This window comes from Sorghum bicolor, chromosome 9 (assembly GCF_000003195.3).
Source record: "Sorghum bicolor cultivar BTx623 chromosome 9, Sorghum_bicolor_NCBIv3, whole genome shotgun sequence".
In the NCBI taxonomy this organism is placed as follows: Eukaryota; Viridiplantae; Streptophyta; class Magnoliopsida; order Poales; family Poaceae; genus Sorghum; species Sorghum bicolor.
This window is the reverse complement of record NC_012878.2, coordinates 58,014,104-58,036,011: the sequence shown is the minus strand read 5'-3', so window position 1 is coordinate 58,036,011 and position 21,908 is coordinate 58,014,104. Positions and strand designations below refer to the sequence as shown.

At 49.3% G+C, this 21,908-nt stretch overlaps 3 protein-coding genes and 1 long non-coding RNA gene across 4 annotated transcripts; 2 read left to right on the top strand and 2 right to left on the bottom strand.

Annotated features, from left to right (window-relative positions):
* On the top strand, positions 5,435-6,545 carry LOC8064723 (protein RADIALIS-like 3). Its single transcript, XM_002441529.2, has 2 exons — positions 5,435-5,991; positions 6,140-6,545. The coding sequence occupies exon 1, from the start codon at positions 5,718-5,720 to the stop codon at positions 5,982-5,984; it is 267 nt and encodes an 88-aa protein (XP_002441574.1). The 5' UTR covers positions 5,435-5,717; the 3' UTR covers positions 5,985-5,991; positions 6,140-6,545.
* LOC110430630 lies at positions 7,390-12,283 on the top strand. The gene is made up of 2 exons (XR_002448016.1): positions 7,390-7,936; positions 8,010-12,283. It is a non-coding gene; the product is annotated as an uncharacterized LOC110430630 (long non-coding RNA).
* On the bottom strand, positions 13,629-15,158 carry LOC8064722 (zinc-finger homeodomain protein 6). The gene has a single exon (XM_021448467.1). It carries the CDS (start codon positions 14,891-14,893, stop codon positions 14,012-14,014), a length of 882 nt encoding a protein of 293 aa, XP_021304142.1. The 5' UTR covers positions 14,894-15,158; the 3' UTR covers positions 13,629-14,011.
* Positions 18,547-21,047, bottom strand: LOC8064721 (long-chain-fatty-acid--AMP ligase FadD32). Its single transcript, XM_002440263.2, has one exon. It carries the CDS (start codon positions 20,980-20,982, stop codon positions 18,919-18,921), a length of 2,064 nt encoding a protein of 687 aa, XP_002440308.2. The 5' UTR covers positions 20,983-21,047; the 3' UTR covers positions 18,547-18,918.

Sequence of the window (21,908 nt, the reverse complement as noted above, 5' to 3'; positions counted from 1 at the left end):
AGATGCAGATAGATTATATTTATATTTTGGACATGGGATTTGAAACTAGCTAGGGGGGGGGGGGGGGGTTTATCTTTATTTAAAGAAACCATTACATGTATATGATGTTTTCTCTATCAAGATAAATATTTGAAAAGATATGAGTATCGCTGCACAATATGATGAACTAGTCTCTTTTTCTCGTTGAAAGAAGAATTATATTAGATAATAACTGGGTACGTCAATATTATTACAAACACTCTGGATTACACATAAATATCTAGATTTACATCTAAATTATATCTAGACTAGATTGTGAATAGCTCCAGATCTCAAAATCAAATCTGTACGACACTTTGCAATATGAATGACCGCACATGCAAAGACTCGACAAAAGACATGAGAAAAGATGCCCAACAAACGACAACCAACATTCATGGTATCTTTCTTCTTTAATTTTTTTGAGATCACGACTTCACGTGTTTTTCATTAAGAAGAAGAGCCGAAAGAAACGGCAGGTAACCGATACAATGAGTTCGCAAGTAATCCAAGGATTACCATTGAAACTTAGAACACAAACAAAAGCAAGAAACAAGAGGGGGGGTCCTCCACCTAACAACCCCAACAGCTAAGCCAAAAACAAGAAGGACAACTCAACACCTAGGTAGCCAGCAGTGTTCGGAGCCGCAACAGATAAGGACAACTGACGGCCATGCATCCGTCCCCACCTCTTCAACCTCAACGACCAACCCAGCCGGAGACGCGTCCTCAGTGGCAAAGCAAACCAACCGACGGCCAAGCATCCGTCTCCACCTCAGCAACCTCGACGACCAACCCAGCCGGAGACGCGTCCTCAGTGGCAAAGCAACCATCCGACGGCCAAGCATCCGTCCCCACCTCAGCAACCTCAACGACCCACCTGCCGGAGATGCATCCTTGGCGGCAAAGCAACGCACCTCGGCGGCAAAGCATCCGCCGGAAACACCTCGGTGGCAAAGCATCCACCGGAAAGAGCACAACAGCAGCTACAACAAACACTAGCCAGCAAACCTGAGTGGAGAGCAGCATGAAGCACGAAAAGGCTTGGCACGACGCCCGAGGGACCGCGCGGGCAGCAGACCACGCGTAGAAAGAACTTCAGCGGCAACGCCTTCAAGAAGGGGAGCGACGCCGTTGCCGGCCCATACGGGCAGTGGCGGAGCCAGGATTTTACGGCTGGGTATTCCGAGCATATAAAAATTTTTGATGTAAATGTGCAATAGTAACAAGGCTTTGTTAATTTAGTTCCACCCAAAAACTAAAAACATTTTTAACATTTTTATCACATTGAATTTTGCAGCACATGTATGAAGTATTAAATATAGATAAAAAATAACTAATTATATAATTTATCTATAATTTATGAGATAATAAATCTTTTAAGTCTAGTTAGTCTATGGTTAGACAATAATTATCAAATACAAACGAAAACATCGCCAAAACAAAATTCGTGTAGAGAACTAAACAAGGCTTAAGCAACGTACAAGATCTGAACATAGTGTCATAGTGCCATTTTCTCTAATAATTTCGATGCAAATGTGCTAGTGTATGTGCTCACCTTGCCTCAAGCAGCAAGCCGGAGGCCGGAACTGAAACCGTGGACATCGCCGGCTGCCGGAGCGCCGGGCTCGCCAGTCGTCACTGCCCACCGGTCGCCAAAGCTAGGACGCTAGGGTCGGGAGTTGGTGCGATGCGGAGCGGTGCGATGCGATGTGAGTTGGGAGACTAGGGGGTTGTTTGGTTGATAGCTACAATTTGCCACACTTTACCTTAGGCAAGTTTGACCAAATTGGCAAGTGTTTGGTTGACAACTAAGCTTAGGCATGATTCTTTTGGACTCCACATGTCATAGAGTTTAAAAGTGTGGCAAGATTTCTTTAGGCATGACAAAGTGTGGCAACCAATTTGTTAGTCACACTTTTTATAGCTTGCCACACTTACCTAAAGTTAGTTGTGGTAGACTATGGCTTGCAACCAAACATCCCCTAAAAGCGACAACCAGAAAACGTTGCCATCTTTTTTTTCTTTACTTTGTTGATTGAGCTGAAAATCACTGCTTTCTGTTGGCTTTGGGCCAGATTTACACCATGTAGCAACTATATACGTTATACTTATACGTATACATATATGCATTTGTGTTTATTTCCAAAATCTTGGGTATTCCATGGCATACAGGGGAATACCCCTGGCGCCGCCCATGCATACGGGCGAGGCTTTCACCTAGAAGTTCGACGCCGGTCGGAAGGGGGGGCGCAGCGACATATGCCTCCAAGAAGGGAAACGGCGCTAGAAGCGTCGTCATCGTCGGCCGAAGGCCAGACTTTCGCCAAGCGCCCACATCCAAGTGCAGAGAGCCCGCCCTCCCCGAGCCAACAACGCATTATGGGAACGGGCGAGGCAACGCCACCCACACCACCATGGCATCGATGACGCACCGCCAACATGGCTACCCACACCACCGCGGTGCGGGCAGCACACGTTGCGGCCTCTGCAGCGCCCCAGCCCTCACACAGCCACCGGGGCGGGACGCCGGAGCAGCGAAAGCGGGCCGGGTTTGAACGGCACGCGCAGCCCGGCGCTCACGCCGCGCGGGGTGGGCACCGCCAGCGACCGGTCGCTGCGGCCCAGCAGCCCCGGCCTGCGAGGCTGGCGAACGAGGCCGGGACCGCGAGGAGCCAAGCCGAATCGGCGAAGTTGAGGCATGCGCCCGCGCCGGCGATGGCGAGCCAGAGCCAGAGCCTGCAGCCGCGCCTCCCCGGCATGCGCACCTCGCACACCCACCGCCCAGCGTTGGCACACCGGACTGCAGACCTTGTGGGGAGGGCCACGGGCCCGCCACGGCCGCCCCGAACACGGCTGAGCATCCGGAGCACCAGCGACGCGGCGTCGGAGACATACCTGGACCCGCGGGCGCCATCACCGCGTCGTCGGCCTCCCCGCGGGGGGAGAGGTCCGCGACGCGCGCCCGTGGTCCCCGTGGTCGGGTCGCACGCCACGCCGTACCAGCCGGCGCAGCAGTCCGTGCCCGTCCACGTGGAGAACACGCCCAGACGACGCTCCTCCGACAGCGCCGCGCGGATCGACATCAGCGCGTTGCGGTCCGCCGCCGCGCTTGCGCACGCCGTCGGCGGGGGGGCCAGCAAGGCGCCGCCCTCATCGGCCGCATGGCCGCGCGCCGCGAAGGGAGGCAAGCACCGGCACGGGGGCAAGCGTCGCATCAGGCGAGGGAACGGTAGATCCGCCCCGCAGAGGCCCGGATCCGACCAAAAGTCGCCGTCCATCGCCGTGGTCGCCGCCGGAGTTGAGGTGGAGGGGGGGCGGCCGGAAATGGGGGTGGGAGAAAAGAGGGAGCGCAGACGGGGCACCTTGTTGGGAGCCCACGCTGCTGGCCGCCGCCGCCACCAAGGGAAGGGCAGCGACGGCGGCCGGGGGAGGCCAGGGAGGAAGGGGAGGTCGGCGGCGGCGGCGGCGCCTCCCGAGTCGCCAGACGGGGGCGCTCTCTTTCTTCTTTAATTATATTGCCACTGAAGAATGAGAAAGACTAATCTGAAACTTATTATCCCTACTACTTCATCATGACTAGATATAACCACAATAAAACGGAGAAGAGATCGCAGAAAATTATTACATAACGGCGAGACCATCTCTGTCTTGATGTCGCCTTCCAAAAATAAAAGTCTCCATGTCACCGGTGAGGATAATGATATCGTAGTTGTCGCCCTCGTCTTCAATACAATAGAACAACCATGGAGAAAGCGATTCTATCCTGCCATCTCGTTGTCGCTGGAGAGAAGGAGGAGGAGATAAATCCTAATAAACAAGAAACTTGGCATGGAGAAAATCTAACCCTAAAAACTCGATCTACTAGAAAAACTCATTAAAATGATGGATTCTTATTCTCTCCGACCTCTGGTGATATAAGGGAGGAGGACCTGAGGGGGTTGGGGGCAGTGGTCAAGTCGCGAGGGGCCTAGAGCGAGTCGATATAAGACCTTCAATATGATGAACTAGTCGGAATAGAAGCGCTGACCCTTTTGAAAACATGCATCTTTCGTGTGATCGCTCGGAATAGGCCTCTTTGCACATAAGAAATTTCGCACAGTAGTGACTTTGCTTCATAGTATATTTTAGCGGTTTAACACTAGCAGATACAGTGTATGATTTTTCCAGGTTTAACTAGCTAATTTTTCCCAAGTACTTTTACTTTTCTAAGGCATCTTCATGTGAAGGATTCATTTCAACTTGCAAAGAATCAGAGTGGTCACATCATCATCACATGTTCCAAGGATCGAGGCTTTTTACAGCAAAGTGGGGATAACAATGCAAGTTGGACATGCTAAACTTTCGTTTTTGTTTTTTTGACGTATTTTGTTCTTTCTTGACATAATTCTTTTTCTATTGTTGTATATGTTTCCACGTCAATATGTATACGCAGAAGAGAATATACATAGTATTGAGAGAAAGCTAGGCGAGCCGTTGCCTTCAAACGTTCCTGAATCGAATCGCCTAAAGGGAGCAACAGATCCGAATCGGTTGTAGCGCGCGCGCGCCCACACACAGAGTCAGAGAGCAGGAATAACTAGCTTTAGTTTCTGGTGATTAAATTAGTCATTCACTAAAAGGTTGGAGCTAGATTGCTCGATATTATTCTCTTTTCAGAAAAAGCAAGATATATACGCTCACCTATGGATCTTATTACGACCATCTTATTACCACACACCCTCTTTCTAGTGATGGAATCCAATCTTTCTTTCTTTGCAACTAGCTATTTGGAGACAGCGACTGAATGTTCTTGACCAAATAATTGTGTGTGTGATGTGAGCTGTAAGTTGACAAAGAATTTTCTGCAGTCTGTAATGTGTGCAGGTTCCAACGCAAACCTATGATTGTGGTGCTCGATCGATCTCCTCATGCATGCAGAGCGCCTCCTCCTGATTATTTTCGACAGTGTGAGTGTATTTGGGTGCCTGAAAGAAGTAGGAAATAAGAACATATATACTCTATGCTTGGTAATAGCTAGGATTTCAGCTCCTTTCTTGTGTTAATTATATTAACAACACCTTCATGAGTAGGAAATTGGAAATTGACAAAAATTCATGCCGGAGAAGCGATCGAACTAGCTCTCAAGCTCGATCTGAATATATGTTTGGTCAGGAATCAGGATCGAAGGAGGAGAGGGAGACGACAGAAGTAGAACAGATGCCGATAACGGAATGCAAGCAGCCTAATGGCGACGTGACCGGAGACGGCCGGGGATGCGATAGAAAGGTTCGGAGTAGATGATGAGATCCGATCCCCCACTACTCCCAGGGGACAGAAATCTTTGTTCCCTTCCCAGCTGCTGCTGCCTGCTCGCGCGCGCTCTTTAGCTTGCTCCGATCCTCTCTCGCCTCAACTGCAGTGTGCAGTGTGTGCCCCCGCCGGCATTATTCCCTTCCTCCTCTTGTTTTTTCCTGCTACTTGTCCTACTAGCTAGCTCCTCCTCCTCCCCACCACCCTGATCGATGATGCGCCAAGCATGGTCCACCTCTCCCTCTCCATGACTCCCTCCGGCCACGGCTATAAATAGCAGCCCTTCCCACACCTCCTCCTCCTCTCATCAGCTCAGCACACAGCAGCAGCATCTTCCCTAGCTATAGGCTATATAGCGAGCTAGCTTAGCTTCCTTCCTCTCGAGCAAGCTCCAGAAAAGCTACGGAATGGCGTCGATGCAGTCGATGACGAGCGCAGCGGCGCGCGCGCAGTGGACGCCGAAGCAGAACAAGCTGTTCGAGCAGGCGCTGGCCGTTTACGACAAGGACACGCCGGACCGGTGGCACAACATCGCCCGCGCCGTCGGCGGCGGCAAGTCCGCCGAGGACGTCAGGCGCTACTACGACCTGCTGGAGGAGGACGTCGGCCACATCGAGTCCGGCAAGGTGCCCTTCCCGGCCTACCGCTGCGCCACCGGCTACGGGGCCGCCTGACATGCAGGTGTGTGTACGTGTACGCAGTACGCGACCGGCCGGCCGGCCGCCGGCCGGAGCAAATGGCTTGCTAGCTGCCTGATTGTATTAATTAGCCGTACCAGCTTATATTTTTCATTCAGCGCTGATGGAGATCTGTATATGTGTACGTACAGGCTGAAACATCTGAAGATCTCCGGAGATGATGAACATAATAGGACGAACGATCGATGATCCAGAAGATACAAACATGTGTGTATATAGGATTAATGGGACAGCATGCATGCAATGGTCCAAGCTGCAACTGCAAGTAGTGATGTGAAAGCAAAAATCAGATTGGATGCATGCATATGCATGTGTTAATTAATAATAATAAATTTTAGTATGGGGTGAGTACTAGACAGTCACGCGAGATCGACCGACCCATCTATCTCCCATGCATGCATGCATGCAAGCTTGTGTTCTCTCTCCCTACTTGTCAACTTGTGTGTGTATATTATGTACTATTATTGTAATTATATATATGCTACTATAATCGCATCTGTGTAGCATACCAATCAAAGAAGCCAGAACTTGATACTACTTGCTCTGTCCCTGAATATATACTAAAGTTATTTTAAGTTGTATTTTTAAACTTTGACAGATTTTTTAAAAGAAAAGATCAAGATTTATGGCACCAAATATATTTTCGTAGTATATTTATTTTATATTATAAATATTATTATTTTTTCTATAAAGTTAGTCAAACTTAAATAGTTTGATTTGTACGGATTTTAGAATTTAATTTATTTGGAGACGGACGCACCATATAAGCCACGGCCTCTTTGTTTTCCATGCAGTGAGTGCGGCTACTAAACAGGGGGTCATTTTTTTTAAAGGACTGCAAAAACTTACATAATTTACATGAGATAAAAAAAAGCTCCATTTTTAAGGAACAAACCAGTCTAAAAAAGAACTTGCAACTAGAGGTTTATCGGACAGCGATGATAAATCTGTGAAAACATTTAACACTATGTCCCTAGCTCACTTTTTTTCCTTTTTTGAGAAACCATCCCTAGCTCACTTGATTGAGCGTGAAACTGTAAAAATACTCCGAGACGAGCCAATAAGGCAATAAGTTAAGTCTCGGGGCGATTTTATTTTTAAAAATAAATACATATGTATAAAATAATACCGTATATATGATATCATCAAGAGAAACAATTGATAGATAGAGCAAAAGACCTTAAAAAAAGAAGATTATTATGAAAAATACCGCCGCATGACAATGCAGAAAAACATTGCCTCTCTGGGCCGAAGGTGCGCACGGTCCGGCCCAACAACAGTCTTGGGAAGAGGCGCCGAACAGAGCGCGGTCCGAGCGGCCCACGACTCTAACCTGTCGGTGGCATCCATTCCACTAGAACAGAGCCCACCGGCGGCGGCAACTCGCGCCGCGGCGGTTCCCGGCCTTCTTCCTGCCTCCCGCGATTTCCCTCGCGCTGTCCGTCCTTCCACTTCCATTCCATGCCACCACCGCCCTCGGAAGTTCGAACCCGTCCACCGCCGCGTGCTCGCCGGATTATTGTGCTCACGGGGTCGCGGCCTCCGATCCGCACCCGGCCCCGCAACGCCTTTGCATCCAGCCCCGGCGTCGGCCTGTAGCCATGCCCATCGCCGTCTCGCCGAGGCCCGCCCGGTGATCCGGTCGGGCCAGCGCTTGGGCGTTGGGCACGCTGATCGGTTTGTTCACTTGTTGCCGGGCGTCGTCCTCCCAGGTGAGTTCCGCATTCCGCATCATCCATGCCCGCCTTTAATTTCTCTGGGAACGCTAGCTGGTCGTCGCATCCTTCATTGTCTGAGACTCTGAGGCGTGGATGCCATTGCCAATTTGTTGATTATTGCCGGAATACATGCTGCTGCTTCGAGGCCTTTCCTTCCTGCTGAATGCTGATGCTGGTTCATGTATTGATTCGTCGGCTTGGTGATCAGAGGTCTGATTGGCTTGTTTCACCTAGGAATTCAGTTAAAAAAAACTGGAGCATGACCGCGCGGTTGGTTTTGCAGGATAGTGTGCCAACCAGGTCAGGACATCTTGGATCTTAGCCTCTAGCATTGTTTTAACCATGAAGGTTTACAACTTGGGGCGACTAGGACGCTATCATTCATTCAATGCCGGTGATCCTAATCTTTCTATTTAACCTCACAGATGAGTATACTCCCCTTGACTGCTCTACCTGATTTCTCTTTTATAATCGTGTGATGTGCGTGCAGTTTCTTAGGCATTTCAGTGCACTTAGACACTTAGATGTTTATATTCTGTTAATTGTCTCTGAATACAAAGGGGGATAGTATAAACCTCTCTAATAATTCACTAAGATATAGGAAAAATACTTATGCTGGACTGTTTAATATGTCGATCTCTTTCTAGATCTAAAACTAAGAGCTCGAACATGTCTTGTTTACCACCTGTCTTATTTATTATCTAGGTATCTTTGTCAACTGCATTGCTTTTCATTGTGAGTCATTACTGCTCCTACAGTCCTACACTCCTACTTGCTAGCTGCTGACTGGTGCGCGGTTGTGTCAAATTAGGCAAGAGACTACCTCGCTGCCTATACATTTTTTTCTGGCAAATATGATTGCAATATATCTTGGTAAGTTGTTATCGCCATTTTCTTGGATGGTGGCGCCTTTTTCTTTTGTTCTTTTGTTTTTGTCATAGGATTCTGAGTTCATAATGTGTTTCCATATGCACGGGAGACTTACCTAGTTTATGGATTCACTAACAAAATTTTATCACATGTCAATGTCATCATGACACTAGTATTTGAAGAGGATCACCTAGGACCCATGTATAATAAACTTGTAATAGTACAGTGAGAATAAAGTTCAAACAACAATATGGTAGTATGACTATCCTTTCACAAACTTATCCAGTATTAACAAATGAATTATTGGAGGGACAATTAACAATTTTTTTCTTCAAATGTATGGTGAAATCTTGCGTATACAAGAGTTCACCAAACAGAGAGAGTGCCTAGCCCCCCTTCCCCCTCCCTCCCTCCGCCACCCATCACTTCTCTAGCCCACTTCAACTTTCTTTGTTTTTTCTCGAACCATGTTAAGATAGAAATAATGGCCTAAGTACAAGGAGGTTCCATCTCATATAGGTTAGTTTTTTATAACACGTGCGCTCTTGTAGAACATTATAGCCTTATCCAATGAGCTAACCCAAAAGCTTTCATAGGCTTTAACGTCAGCCATCACCAAATGACTGTCGGCTCACCAATCTCCATCGATCTCCTACAAACGTAATGATTTCTATGCTTCTAAGTCATCTGGGTGATTAGGATCACCACTGAGTTGACACCTTTGCGCTTGGGTTTCTGTGTGCCCTATGCGACTACTACTCACCCTGACCCTCGCGAGGTAACACACGGGATGTGAGAAGTTTAGGTCCATAGTGTGGGAGCTCTTCCATTACCACGTCTTTCACTTTGCCGGGGTTGCGACCATGTCAACATGCAACCGGTGCCGAAAAATGCTCAAATAGTACATCACACCTATGGCGGCACCACCATCCGCTGCTGTTGCGTTGTCTCCCATAAGTGATCAACTACTGCACTACTCCGTGGTCACCACCTATAAGGAGTACTCGAGTTGCTACAGGGATGGATTATGGGACAGGACCGCAGGAGGGGAAGGTGGCTCAAGCCTCCCTACTGCTGTTAATTCTATGGAACCCCTCAAAGAATTTTTGTCATGGCTATTTTAAGAAAGAGATGCCGAAGGTTGAAGATAAACTTTCAGCCCCCTAACTATCGTCCTAGATCCGTCGTCGGTGAAGACTATTATTGGTCGGTAAACACGGTGTTACGGCTCAAATGAGTAGGGTGGAGCCCACGAAAAAATGGCTTTAGGCTGAGCTTGCCCATTCCTGTTCGTTTGTCTGATAAGTCATGACAGAAAGTACTGTTGGTTGATTTGTTGTGAAAGAAAAATATTGTTCAATGGCTGGCAGATTCGGCTGATAAGCTCAAGCGAACTAACAAATTCCGTACTGTCATGCGTCATACATGATCCCCTCTTTAAGACAAACACAGTTGGTAACAGCTGAACCAACTAGGATCACAAGTCCGTTAGCACTGTATGTAAGTGCAGTACATCACTAGTTGCAATTAACAAAGCTGCTGTTTCTGGTTAGGGTTCAACCACATGATCTGGCACTGTAGTACGAGAGCCTTTCTGGGCGAGGCGAGCCATTAAGGCCTTAATATATGTGCTCATGTAAGGAAATGGCCCCCCAGGGCCCCACAATTTCGTCATATATACTATTTGTTAAGTACACTTATCAAAAGCCTAGTACCTGAATGCTTTGTATTGATCTGTTGATTAGTTGTTTAAACTTGTTTGTTGAGTGGTTAGTTGCAGCTCAGCTCAGCTCTATATGATTCTTGTACACGGGTGTGAATTCTTTAATTCCTCTCCCCTGCTTAAATCCAGTTAATTTATTATCTTTCCTCATAAAGATAAGGACTTGTTTAAGCAAAGATGCATGGGCTAGTGTTATGTTATCCGTAGTTGTCAGACAGAGAGTAGTAGTTTAAGTCTGGAAAGGATGAGATCAGCAGCTACAAAAAAAATATTTGAAGCTTGGAACTTTGAGCATGATTGGGTTTGATTAGCCTGCACGTTGCTTAGGAACTTGGAGCTGCAAGGATTGGTGTTGGTGAGGTTTTTATCAGTATTGTCTAATGGCAACTATCTGATACCATCTAATGCAATCTTAGCTCTTTGCTCTTTATTTACTACTGGGAATATTATCTAGATCTCATCTTTTTCCCCGACAAATTCTTGAGAACATATCTACGCAGAGGTCTTGAAGCTCACACTTTCTCTGCTGCTATTGATGATGATTGTGTTTTCCCCTCAAAAGATATCTGACAAAAATCTTTCCACTGCATTCTTTCTTGTGTGACGATCATTCCGTTGTCGAATTACTAGAAGGGTTGTAGTAGAAGTGTTTCAACTTCTCATGGCTCGTTATGATGTTTTCCTTACAATGATGATGTCAACTTCTCACAGTGCTTACAATCACGTGGCTCTGCTCTATACGGAGTATGTTTTGGCTACACACGTTTAAGGTTCTGTTTGTTTGTTTTAGCCTGTAGTGGATTGCGGCATATCAACTGTTACAGTTTAGAAGTTGAAACAAACGGGTCACGTATTGTTGTAATTCAGGGACTAAGTTGTTACAATTCAATAATCCACCTCCTTCATATTGCAAACTGTAGCAAACTGCAATTTATAGTCTGCATGGTAAAACAAACATGGCCTAAGCAAGGCAAACACAGTTTAATAGTACTACTTCCTTGGCGTCATTGTGTCAGTTGAATAGTTAATTAGGTTTGAATTATCGTTGTCAGCCCCTTAGGAAAAGTCTGGTGGAAGGGAACCTGCCACAAATGCTGGGACAGGGAGGGCAGCAAAGCAAAGAGCTCTGAAATATCGCAGTGTTGTTTAGACACGGAAGCACACCAAACAGCTCGATTCTTTAACCAGCGCTTTCAGCATCTTGGGTTATTAATAAGACCTGTCAGAATTGCTGATGAAAAGACAAAACTATCAGAACTGATAGGACTGATCATTCAGTAGCACCATGATGGGTTAAAGTTCAGCAACTGTGCAGAAGTCCAGGGTCACTGCATTCTGTGTCATACACCTAAACTGATTTTTGATTGGGAGAAATCATGTCAGCAGTTCACCTGATTCTGCTGATGAAACCAATAGATAATGATCTTTCCACTAATTTCTATTCTTATGGAAATTTTAGTTTGTGGCAATGATGCGCCAATGTAGTGTACTACTGGTTAGAACACAGTAAATATTACCTGTTTATTTATGATTAACTTTTTTGGCATTGCACATGTTTTTATCCCAAGCAGATGCAAGTTATCCAAATTTGCGAAGGGCAGGGCCCCCGGCCGCTGGTGCTAGGGTGGAGCCACAGCAATATCTTGCCTCCGCAGCCGTTGTTGACATTTTCGGTGGTTAGTCAAATACATTACACATCATAAACAAATGCTTGCAAAGTCATGGCCTAGACTGGAGATAAGAACACAATTAGCAAGCTGGCTTTGGCATACGGGCTGGCATGCTCTCAACGTGGCGAAACCAGTCCAAATCAACTTCAGTAGGCACATGCCTCAATGCCTGCAAGGAAGGCGCTGGCATGTGAAGAAGGTTAGTCACTCTCTGTTTGCTTTGCTGAAATTAGCTGATATTAGATTTGTTACGAGAGAAAAATATTATTATTTTCACCGGAAGTAATGCTTCAAGTGAACAGGGTCTGCTTACAAGTTTACAAGCCACAACTAGTTAATTGCGTTCTACTTTTCCACAGCCAAAACTTGTTACTCAATACCCAATCGCCTAAGCCCCCTCAAAAATCCGGCTCACTCGACGCATTGTTATTGCAAGAGTTTCATATGCTTTGTAGAATTTATGGGCTTCAGAAGTTGAAAAGAAAAAATTGAGATAACTTGCTGCTGTTTTTTACTGTTGCTGTTAATCGATACCTATTTTCAGTACGAAGACTTACCTCAACTCCTAAAGGGTCAAGGAAGCTTGTTGACTTGATTTTCAACACCGCAGCTGTGCTGCTGCCGGTGACTCACATTGCTTACAAGTTTAACTTTTCCACAGCAGGAACTTTTCTATGCTAAAACTTGTACGTAACTCAATACCGTAGTATGACATTGCAGGTTTATTAGTGGCATCGTGTGTTCTTTATGTCCTTTTCAACTGGTTCGGCGAAGCTGTCCAAATTTAGTAATTAACCTTCGAAGAAAACCGTACATAAAGAAACCGAACTCGCTGACTCATCCAAAAAAAAAGGGGGGGCGGGGGGGATGATATCAGAGAACAAAAATCCTGTGATGCCAAGTTTCTCATTATCCGCCTTTTTTTCCCATGCCTTGCAATTTTCTTGGAGCGCATTCATTACATCCTTATCTGGCTCTCACCGCCTCATCTCTTGCGGCATGGGCCTCCTCACAATTTCATGAAACGAAATCCTTGTAAATCCTTAGCTTCTGGAAGGTACTGTAGAGGCGAGTAAGTAGGCGACAACAGCCATGTGAGTACGTGACCGTCCGGCCATACCCAAGCGCTCCCGGACCAGAGACTTGGAGCTCCAGCCCTCCATTAATGGAATCAATCAGGTCTTGAAAATGACACTCCATGCATGGCAGTAATAGGATGCATCTAAGCCAAGTACAGTTTAAGCTTAAGACACCACAGCAGGCAAGTACACCTCCAATTGAATGGCAAACACTCTCACACACAAAGACAAAGGTATGAGCATTTGATGCAACCTGCAAGAGCCCCTCTAATGGCGGTATCACAGATAATAAAATCTGCATGCAAGCATTGTTTCCCACCATATTCCATACAGCCTTTCTCCTCCCCCAGAATATCCTAGCTACAAATACTGGCTGCTACTCTCTAATTATCAATTGCCTGAAGAGAACTCAAGATTACCATCATTTTGGCCATTAGTTTATGCTGGGTTTCAAGCTTGAACTACATGGAAATGCTGCATTAGAAGGGAGGAGAGGCCACCAGCTATATTCTCTAGTGATTAGGTGAAGATGAAACTATAAACCTTCAGAGCAAGCAAAGTAGAGAGAATTTAGTAGATTGGTTAACCTTGCTGGCCGAGGGGGTCAAATGGCAATAAGGTTAAGGTAGTAGGAATGTAGCTACAAAGCATGCACAGTGCCTCCTCCTCCTTCCAATTGATACCCCAAACTAAGAACAGAAGAAATCAAAGATATGCAAGCAAGAATGTTGAAGCAAAAGAGGATGATGGTGAAAGAAGTGACTACAAAAAATGAAGGATAAGGTGAAAGAAACCAAAAACGGAAGGGAAGAAAGGATAGGAGCTCTCCTGACTTCCCTTGTTTAATCCCACACCCCCTCTCGGAGCCCATAAAAAAATGAGGCGGGGGATTAAGCAAATGGTGGTGGTGGTGCTGACTGCTGAGCCTTGTCTCCCACCATGGCTACTGCTCCTGCTGCGGCTGCTGCTGGTGCGCCTGCGTCTGCGTCTGCGGCGGTTGCTGTTGGGGCTGTTGCTGCTCCTGCGGCTGCGGCAGCTGCCTCCTGCCGCCGCTGCCGGTGTGCTTGTTGTTGTGCATCCAGACCTTGAAGACCTGGCGCCGGACGCCGACCTGGTCGCAGAAGTGCTGCACCAGCGCGTCGTCCTGCTTCTGCATCCGCCAGCCGAGGCGCTCCGCGAACGCCAGCATCTGCTCCTTCTGCTCCGGCGTGAACTTGGTCCGGAACCGCTTCCGCCGGACGTGGCCCTGCGCGTGCGCGGCGGCGGCGGCGGAGGGCCCGGACGGCGGGCCGCGCTCCTCGCTGGACGACTCGGTCGTGGTGCCGCCGCCGCTGCCGCTGGGCGTGCCGTGGTACGGGAACGGCGGCGGCACGTAGTGGGGGTGGGCGACGGCTGCGCCTGCGGCGTAGTGGGGATGAGGCGGAGGCAGGAGCAGCGGGACGCGTGGCGCCGGAGTCGTGGGCGACAACACCGGCGGCGCAGGCGCCGGGAGCAGGAGCTGGTGGCGGCGCCGCGCGTCGTCCTTGCGGTGGAAGCTGCGGTGGCAGCCGCAGGCGGCGCACTTGAGCCTGTCGCCGTCCCCGCCAGGCATGAACTCCCCGCAGCCGTCGACGACGTGGCCGCCCAGCGCCGCCGCGTGGTTGCGCAGGCACTCGTGGTACCTCGCCTCGGCGGCGTGGTTCTGGTGCCCCGAGGCGGAGGCAGAGGCGGAGGCGGGGGCGGGGGCGAGGGCGGGCGGCGGCGCGGAGCTGGCGCCCATCTCCTCCGAGACGGGCTCCTCCTCCTCCTGCTCCTGCTCCTCCTCCTCCTGGCCCCTGAATTCCATCAGCGCATGCCTGCCCTAGCGCCCTGCCGCGGCGACGAGGACCCGACGCCGTTCGTGAGAGCGACGGCTCACTCACAAGAAGGCCGGCGCGGCTGCTCCCGCTCTCCTGTGTCGCAGGACGCAGGGGCTGCCGCTTGCTGGGGGGGGGGGGGGGGGCGGTCAGGTCAGCTGGCTGGTATAGTTGCGTTAGCTATCATCACTCCTCCGTCCCCCACTCGTATCCGTCTCGTCGTTTTCCTAGGGGTAGCAGCAGGGGTGTGCCCGGCCCGACCGCCTGCGGCTGCCGTGTGGTGCGGTGTGGGTTGGCTTTTGTGCTTTTCTTCGCGTGTGGTGTGGGGGAGGACCGGAGGAGGAGGGGAAGTGGAGGGAGGCGGCCTGACCGGTGACCGTGACCGCCTGCGGCGAGGGACTGGACGGGACGGGGGCGGTGGTGGTTCCGGGCTGCTTGCCGGTGCCGGGGCTGGGGAACGGCGCTTTTGTTTCCTACTACCGGCGGTCCGCGGTGGCGGTGGTGCAGTGCAGCGACCGACAAGGGGCAGCCGGGGGCAGGGATGGGTGACCCCCGTCCCGTCCCCATGCCACGCGGGCCCCAGGCCCCCCCAGGCTTTAATGATGCAGCCGGCGAGAATTGGGCGGCAGCGCGGCACGTACACCGCCACCGCCGCTGTAGCCACGGGCCCGGAGTGGGTTTATGGCCGTCGGATCGGGACGGTCATCGGGGAACAGCGCGGCCGCTGTCTAGGCCGTGGCGCCAGCCCCTCCCCCCAGCCTACACTAGATACGGTGCACAGTGGTGTAGATGAGGCGTCCCGGACCGGACCCCGGCCACCCACCCGCCTAATTGACTGATTGTCCCTTTCGGACTCGAGGCCGGCTAGTGCTAAACGTGTGCTCACTGCTCACGCCTCACGGCTACTGCGTCGCCCTTCTCCGATTAGCTTACAGCTATGCCCTCTCTACTACAGTAACTTGTACGGGGTAGTAGCTGCTTTGACTCTATCATCAGTTTGGACGTTTTTTATTTTAACCACTTCCTTTATAGTAACAGTGGTCAGTTAGTATTTGCTTTTTTTTCGGTATAGAAATGTGGTACAGGGAGCGCATGTGATGAAAAGTTAGACATGACCCCTACCCGTTTATTTTGAAATAAATGGATTATTGCAATATGCTTTATATGAAGAATAAGTCTATAGATTTCGTTAAAGCTCTTTTTTCTATTATATTTGGTGGCTTGCCCTGGTTTCGTTTGAGTTTATCAACTGAATTTATCAGTCATTCATTAGTATTTTTCTCTCACAATAAATCCGTCAACAGATTGAGTACTTTTTATTATGGCTTATCAAAACCCGTCCAATCTACGACCTCGCTTCACGTTCCATTATGAAAAGAAAACTATGGTTTGTTTTGTATTTTTGGGGCCTCAAAACAAGTATTTTTGTTCACAGGTGATGGTGGTTTCCTCGAAATTTATGGGATACGGCATGAACGCACTGGGAGGTGCAACCGTGCAGGCCCGCCTTGACAACAGCGACTGTACTCCCATTTGCTACAGCCTCGCTTCGATTGGTAGCAGGAGTAGCGCGTGCTGTGTCGTGCGGAGTTGCAAAGCCATGGCATTATTTCGTTGACCCGCGCCTCAGCCAGAGCCCAGATATTTCTCTCGAGAGGGCTCGTGGTCGTACCACCACAGTGACCTCGCACAGGTTACACATCTGATTTCACTCATTTTGTCATCATTATTATAATAACACCATACTCGTAGGCTTTTAGTTCCCAAAAATTTTGCAAAATTTTTCAGATTCCCCGTTACATCGAATCTTTAGAGGTATGCATGGATTATTAAATATAGATGAAAATAAAAACTAATTGCACAGTTTAGTCGGAATTGACGAGACGAATCTTTTGAGCCTAGTTAGTCTATAATTGGACAATATTTGTCAAATACAAACGAAAGTGCTACTATTTATATTTTGCAAAATTTTTTAGAAGTAAACAAGGCCTTGATGAATACAGCATGTAGTTGAAACCGGATACGTACGTACGTCCAGAGCCTGGACAAATTGCAAGAGCCTTGTGGACCAAATCGGTCGTTCAACCAAAAGTCATCGTTGGGTTGTGAAAAAAATAGTTGTACATAGGCCTTCTTAGTTCACCCAAAACCAAAAATTTTTCAAGATTTTTTATCACATCGAATTTTAAGGCATATGCATGTAGCATTAAATATAGATAAAAATAAAAACTAATTGCATAGTTTGCCTGGAAAATCGCGAGACAAATCTTTTAAGCCTAGTTATTTTATAATTGGACAATATTTATCAAATATAAATGAAAGTACTACAATATTAAAATTAAAAAAATAAAACTAAACAAGATCATAGTCTTTGGAACGTTGTTGCCTATGTTAGACATACATACATGGTTGGAAGGAACCACAATTCCGTAGAGGAGGGGATCCAAGGACATATAGCTTATTACCAGAATAGGGCATGAGTCAGTTTCAGTTTAAACAAGTTGGATTGTATGAGGCTACAAACGATCACTCCAAAGTCAAGAGGGAAAAAAACCACATCCAACATATGACTATCTTAGATGTAAATTTAGTCAAACCTTGATAATTACAAACATCAAGGCTCCTACATTATTTTTGTTTGAAAACATATAAGCTATATCTGTTGATTTGCATTTAAAATATTTGCAAAGTATCTTATACTTGAAGGATTTTATGAATATATTCCAGAAGAAAATTTGGTACAAGATACGCGTCGAAAACCATACAAAATCAGATGTGTGTAAGGGGGGATATCATTTATAATGTTATAGGTAGAGTTACTTTAGATTATCATAGCTGGGTAATATGAAAGAAAAATTATATCATCAATACTGTAGTTACTAGTATCGACAATGAGGATTAGAATTTACCAAATTCACAGCAGGATGTTTCTATTTTTTTTGAGAATCTGTAGTGTATCTCTTCCGTAACCCATTAGCTATCTTTGATCTCAAGTGCTGGCTGCAGGTTGGGGATTATCAATACTAGATTGATGAATGATCGCCTCCTAGTTAAATGGATTTGGAAAATTTTACAAGAGCTAGATGCATTGTGATTTAAGCTCTTAAAGGCCAAATACATGGTTGGGACTAATTTTTTCTTCTATAAGCAAAGGGAGTTTCCAGTTTTGGCAAGGGCTACACAAAATTAAACATCAGTTTAAATGGGGAGCAACTTTTAGAGTTGGAAATGGTAGGAATTGTCAGTTTTGGCAAGATTGTTGGTTAATGGATGTTCCACTAAAGATTCATTATGAAGAGCTTTATAGAATAGTGAGAGACCCTTATAGTACTTTTTCTGATTGTTGGGTGGATCAGGAATGGTTTGTAGATTTTCATAGAGCTCTCTCTAGTGAAGAGTAATCTTAAAAGAAGTGTTTGATCTGGAGTTTGTGCCTAGGTCTTTACAAGAGTTTTCAGAAAACTGGTTACATGGCAAGGGGCCATTGCCGTCTCGGCTTGTTATGTTCTTGTTCGCTGGTTTTGTATGGACGCTTTGGGTGACTAGAAACAAGATGGCTATTGAAAAAGTTTTCCCTAAGGTGCCATCTAATGTTTGTATGCTGCTGATGTTTGTATGCTGTTTTATCTCTGTTATACAAGTGGTTCTTGCTCAAGGAAGGCGACAGATAGAGAATGTCCCAGGTGAAGGATATGGTGGTCTGCTGGATGCGAAGTTTTAAGACAAGCTTGACGATGCCGACTGATGTTCATGAATTTTGATCAGCTTGTCTAGTTCTTGTTGTTGGTTTGTTATCAGCTCAGCAACTTTTACTCCCTTTTGTTAATGGTAATCCCAATTTGTATCTAAACTACTTGCTTTCTTAAAAGCAGAGGTTTTTCCTCTTTTTTTTAAAAAAAAAAGTGCTGGCTGCAGCAGCAAAGCAACGAGCACTTCCTAATTCCGATCACTCCGTACAGCAACGAGAAATCACATTTATAGATTTGCTTTGCAACGAGAAACCAACCTTTGTGTGCTAAAGAAATGACTGCAAGCGAAGGCGGCGGCTCGCGCTCCCGAAGGCTTCGGTGGCCATGCCAGTCTCCCCGTCCTCTCCTGCCAGCCAACTAGCTGCTGACTTCCCCGCCATCTCCTCCTCTGCGGTTCTCAACGCAGCCACCGGTCCGTTACCGTCGTCGTACCGTGCTTCAAAGACCACTGGCAGTTTTCCGGCGGCCAGCATCTCCCTCGCCGCGCCACGGCGTAGCTTCCCCGACGTCGTCTTCGGCACCACCCCACCGTCGACCAGCACGGCCAAACCAACCATGACACCTTCGTCTCGCCACACTGCTGCCCTTATGCCGTCGCACAAGCCCCTGTGATCGCCAACGCCGGCAATCACCTTCTGTAGCTCGGCGACGACAGCAACGACGCCGGTCTGCGAACGTGACCAAAGCGTGGACGACGTCGCGAAAGCTGCGACGCAGCCGCCCCTCAGGCGATCGGGCGCGCTGCCAAAGGCCGCCGTCTCGACGTAGTGCGCGTGCACGCGGCGCCGTCCGCCGCCGACGCCGTCGTCGAGCGTGATGACGTCAGCGCTCCGGCCAACGACATACAGGTACCGCTCTGGCCCCCTGACCACGCCGCGGTCGCCTGTGCGCACGAAGCACGCGCCGGCCCGCCCCGGCACCCTCGCGCAGAACACCTCGCGGGTCGCCGACGGGTGGCCGAGGTACCCCGACGCGTTGCTCGGCGAGGACACCCATATCTCGCCCTCCACGCCGTCCTCCACCGGCTCGCCGGTGTCCTCGTCCACGACGGCGATCTCGATCTCCGGCACTTCGTTCGCCGCGGACGATGGCGGGGGCGAAAGCCTCGCCGACGGCAGGAGCTTCATGTAGGACGGAATGTGACCAGAGGAGGACTCGCTCGTCCGCCACGCGGTGGACACGAAGGTGCAGTTCTCCGCGAGGCCGTAGGACGGCGAGACGGACGTGGCGCGCAGGCCGTGGCTACAAAACGCCTCGACGAACTCGTCGACGGACGACTCGTAGATGGGCTCGTTGATGAGGATCAGGTTACGCAGGCTGCCGAGCTCAAGCAACCGCCGCCGGTCGCGGCGATGTCCGCGGCCGCGCCGGAGCACCAGCGGAAGCGCGAACGACGGCACGGGCGTGCACGTGGCCCCGAACTCGGAGACGAGCTCGAGCCAGAGGCGCGGGCGCCGCAGGAAGACGCCCGGGGCGGCCAGCACGCAGGTGGCGCCGGCGACGACGGTGAGGAGCAGGAACACGAGGCCGCAGTCGTGGTACTGCGGCAGCCACGACACGATGACGCTGCCCGGGTGCAGGTCGTAGGCCTTCCTCGCGGCCCGCACGTTGTGGGCCGCCGAGCCCGCGGTCACCACCACGGGCCTCGGGACGCCCGTCGCTCCGGAGGTGTACTGGATCAGGTACACATCGTCCGGCCCACAGCCCACGTACGGTGCCTCGGGCCCCGGCCCATCACCGCCACCCTCGCGTTCCCGCTCCAGCTCGTCGACGGCCAGCCAGCGCAGGCTCCCCAGCATAGCAGTAGCAGCCAGCCGGGCCCGGGCGTTGTCTCCCCCGGCCGCGGCGACGGAAGAAGAAACCGTCTTGGCAACGGAGTCGATGTACCCGGCGTCGGCGACGGCGGCCGTGGGCCTGGTCTGCGACACGGCGCGCAGGAGGTGCGCGTGCGCAGGGCCGTCGAACCTGGCCGGGTCGGGGGGCACGACGGGCACCGCCGTGAGGCCCGCACGCTGGCACGCGAAGAGGAGCTTGACGAGGCGAAGGCCCGGCGAGGCGAGCACGAGGACGGCATCTCCCCGGCGGAGGCTGCCGACAGTGCCGAGGAGGTTGCGCGCCATGCGCCCGGCGGCGGCGTCGAGCTGGGCGTAGGTCAGCGCGGTGCGTGTCGACGCCGCGTCGTCGTCGGCCCAGATGAAGGCCGGCTTGGTCGCGAACGCCGGCAGCTTGGCCCACACGGGGAGGTAGCGGTCGACCACCGGCTGGTCGGGGTAGCACGCGTCGTAGTTCTCGGTAGACATGGCCGCGCGAGCGCTGTTGCCTTCTTGCATTTGTTCTTCCCTCCGTAGCGATTGCAAGCTGCTTCCGCTGCTGCTGTTTGAGTGCTTGTTAGTACTTCTCTATAGTATATATATATAGCATGTGTCGAGGTGAGGTGATCGATGATCCCTTTCTTGGGTAAAAAAAAAACTAAGAAAAAGACGAGGAGAGACCGAGTTCGTCTTTCTTCCAATTAATCAAAGGAACTTCTAGTCATAACCGAAAGTATTGTTCACTAATTTATTTTGAGAAAAAAACACTGTTGGCTGATAGAAAAAGTACGACAAAACAAGCGAACGGAGCCTAAAGAAGAATGTGTTGCAAATTCTAGTCTTAAGAGCCTGTTCGTTTGTCTAAAAAACCATGGCTAAAAGTACATGAAAGCAAATTAAAGTGCAGGTTTGCAAGCAGAAGAGAATGTGCTTGTTGGTTTGTGCTTGGGTTTAACCGAGCACTGGTGGATATCTGAGAGCATATCCCATTATCCCCAGCATGCAGTACTTTGCATTCCAATCTAAATACATGCCATGCTTTATATACTAAACTTAATTTAATTACACATGCATCCAGAGATGCAAGGTGCCGTAGGAATCCGTTGATGCCGAGGCAACGGAGGCGACTACCAAAATGCAGCAGGACAAACACATGACCACAGAGCTGGACGGGCATCTCTTCGTATATTCGCGGCATCGCGCTCGGCACGGCATGGCCTGGGGCAGCTGGAGCCGGCCGACGACGACGTGGCCTCGTGGTTCTTCTCATCCGCCGTAAAGTCTTTCACACATGCACTTAGATCTTACCATTACCAATAGCATGAAAGACAGAAAGAGCCCTCAACAGGTTGTCACGAAACAGACTACTACCACAACCCTTACTTTCAGATCACCAACATAATCCAGAGTGTGTGTGTCGTACCGGACGGACAACTCTTAGTAGA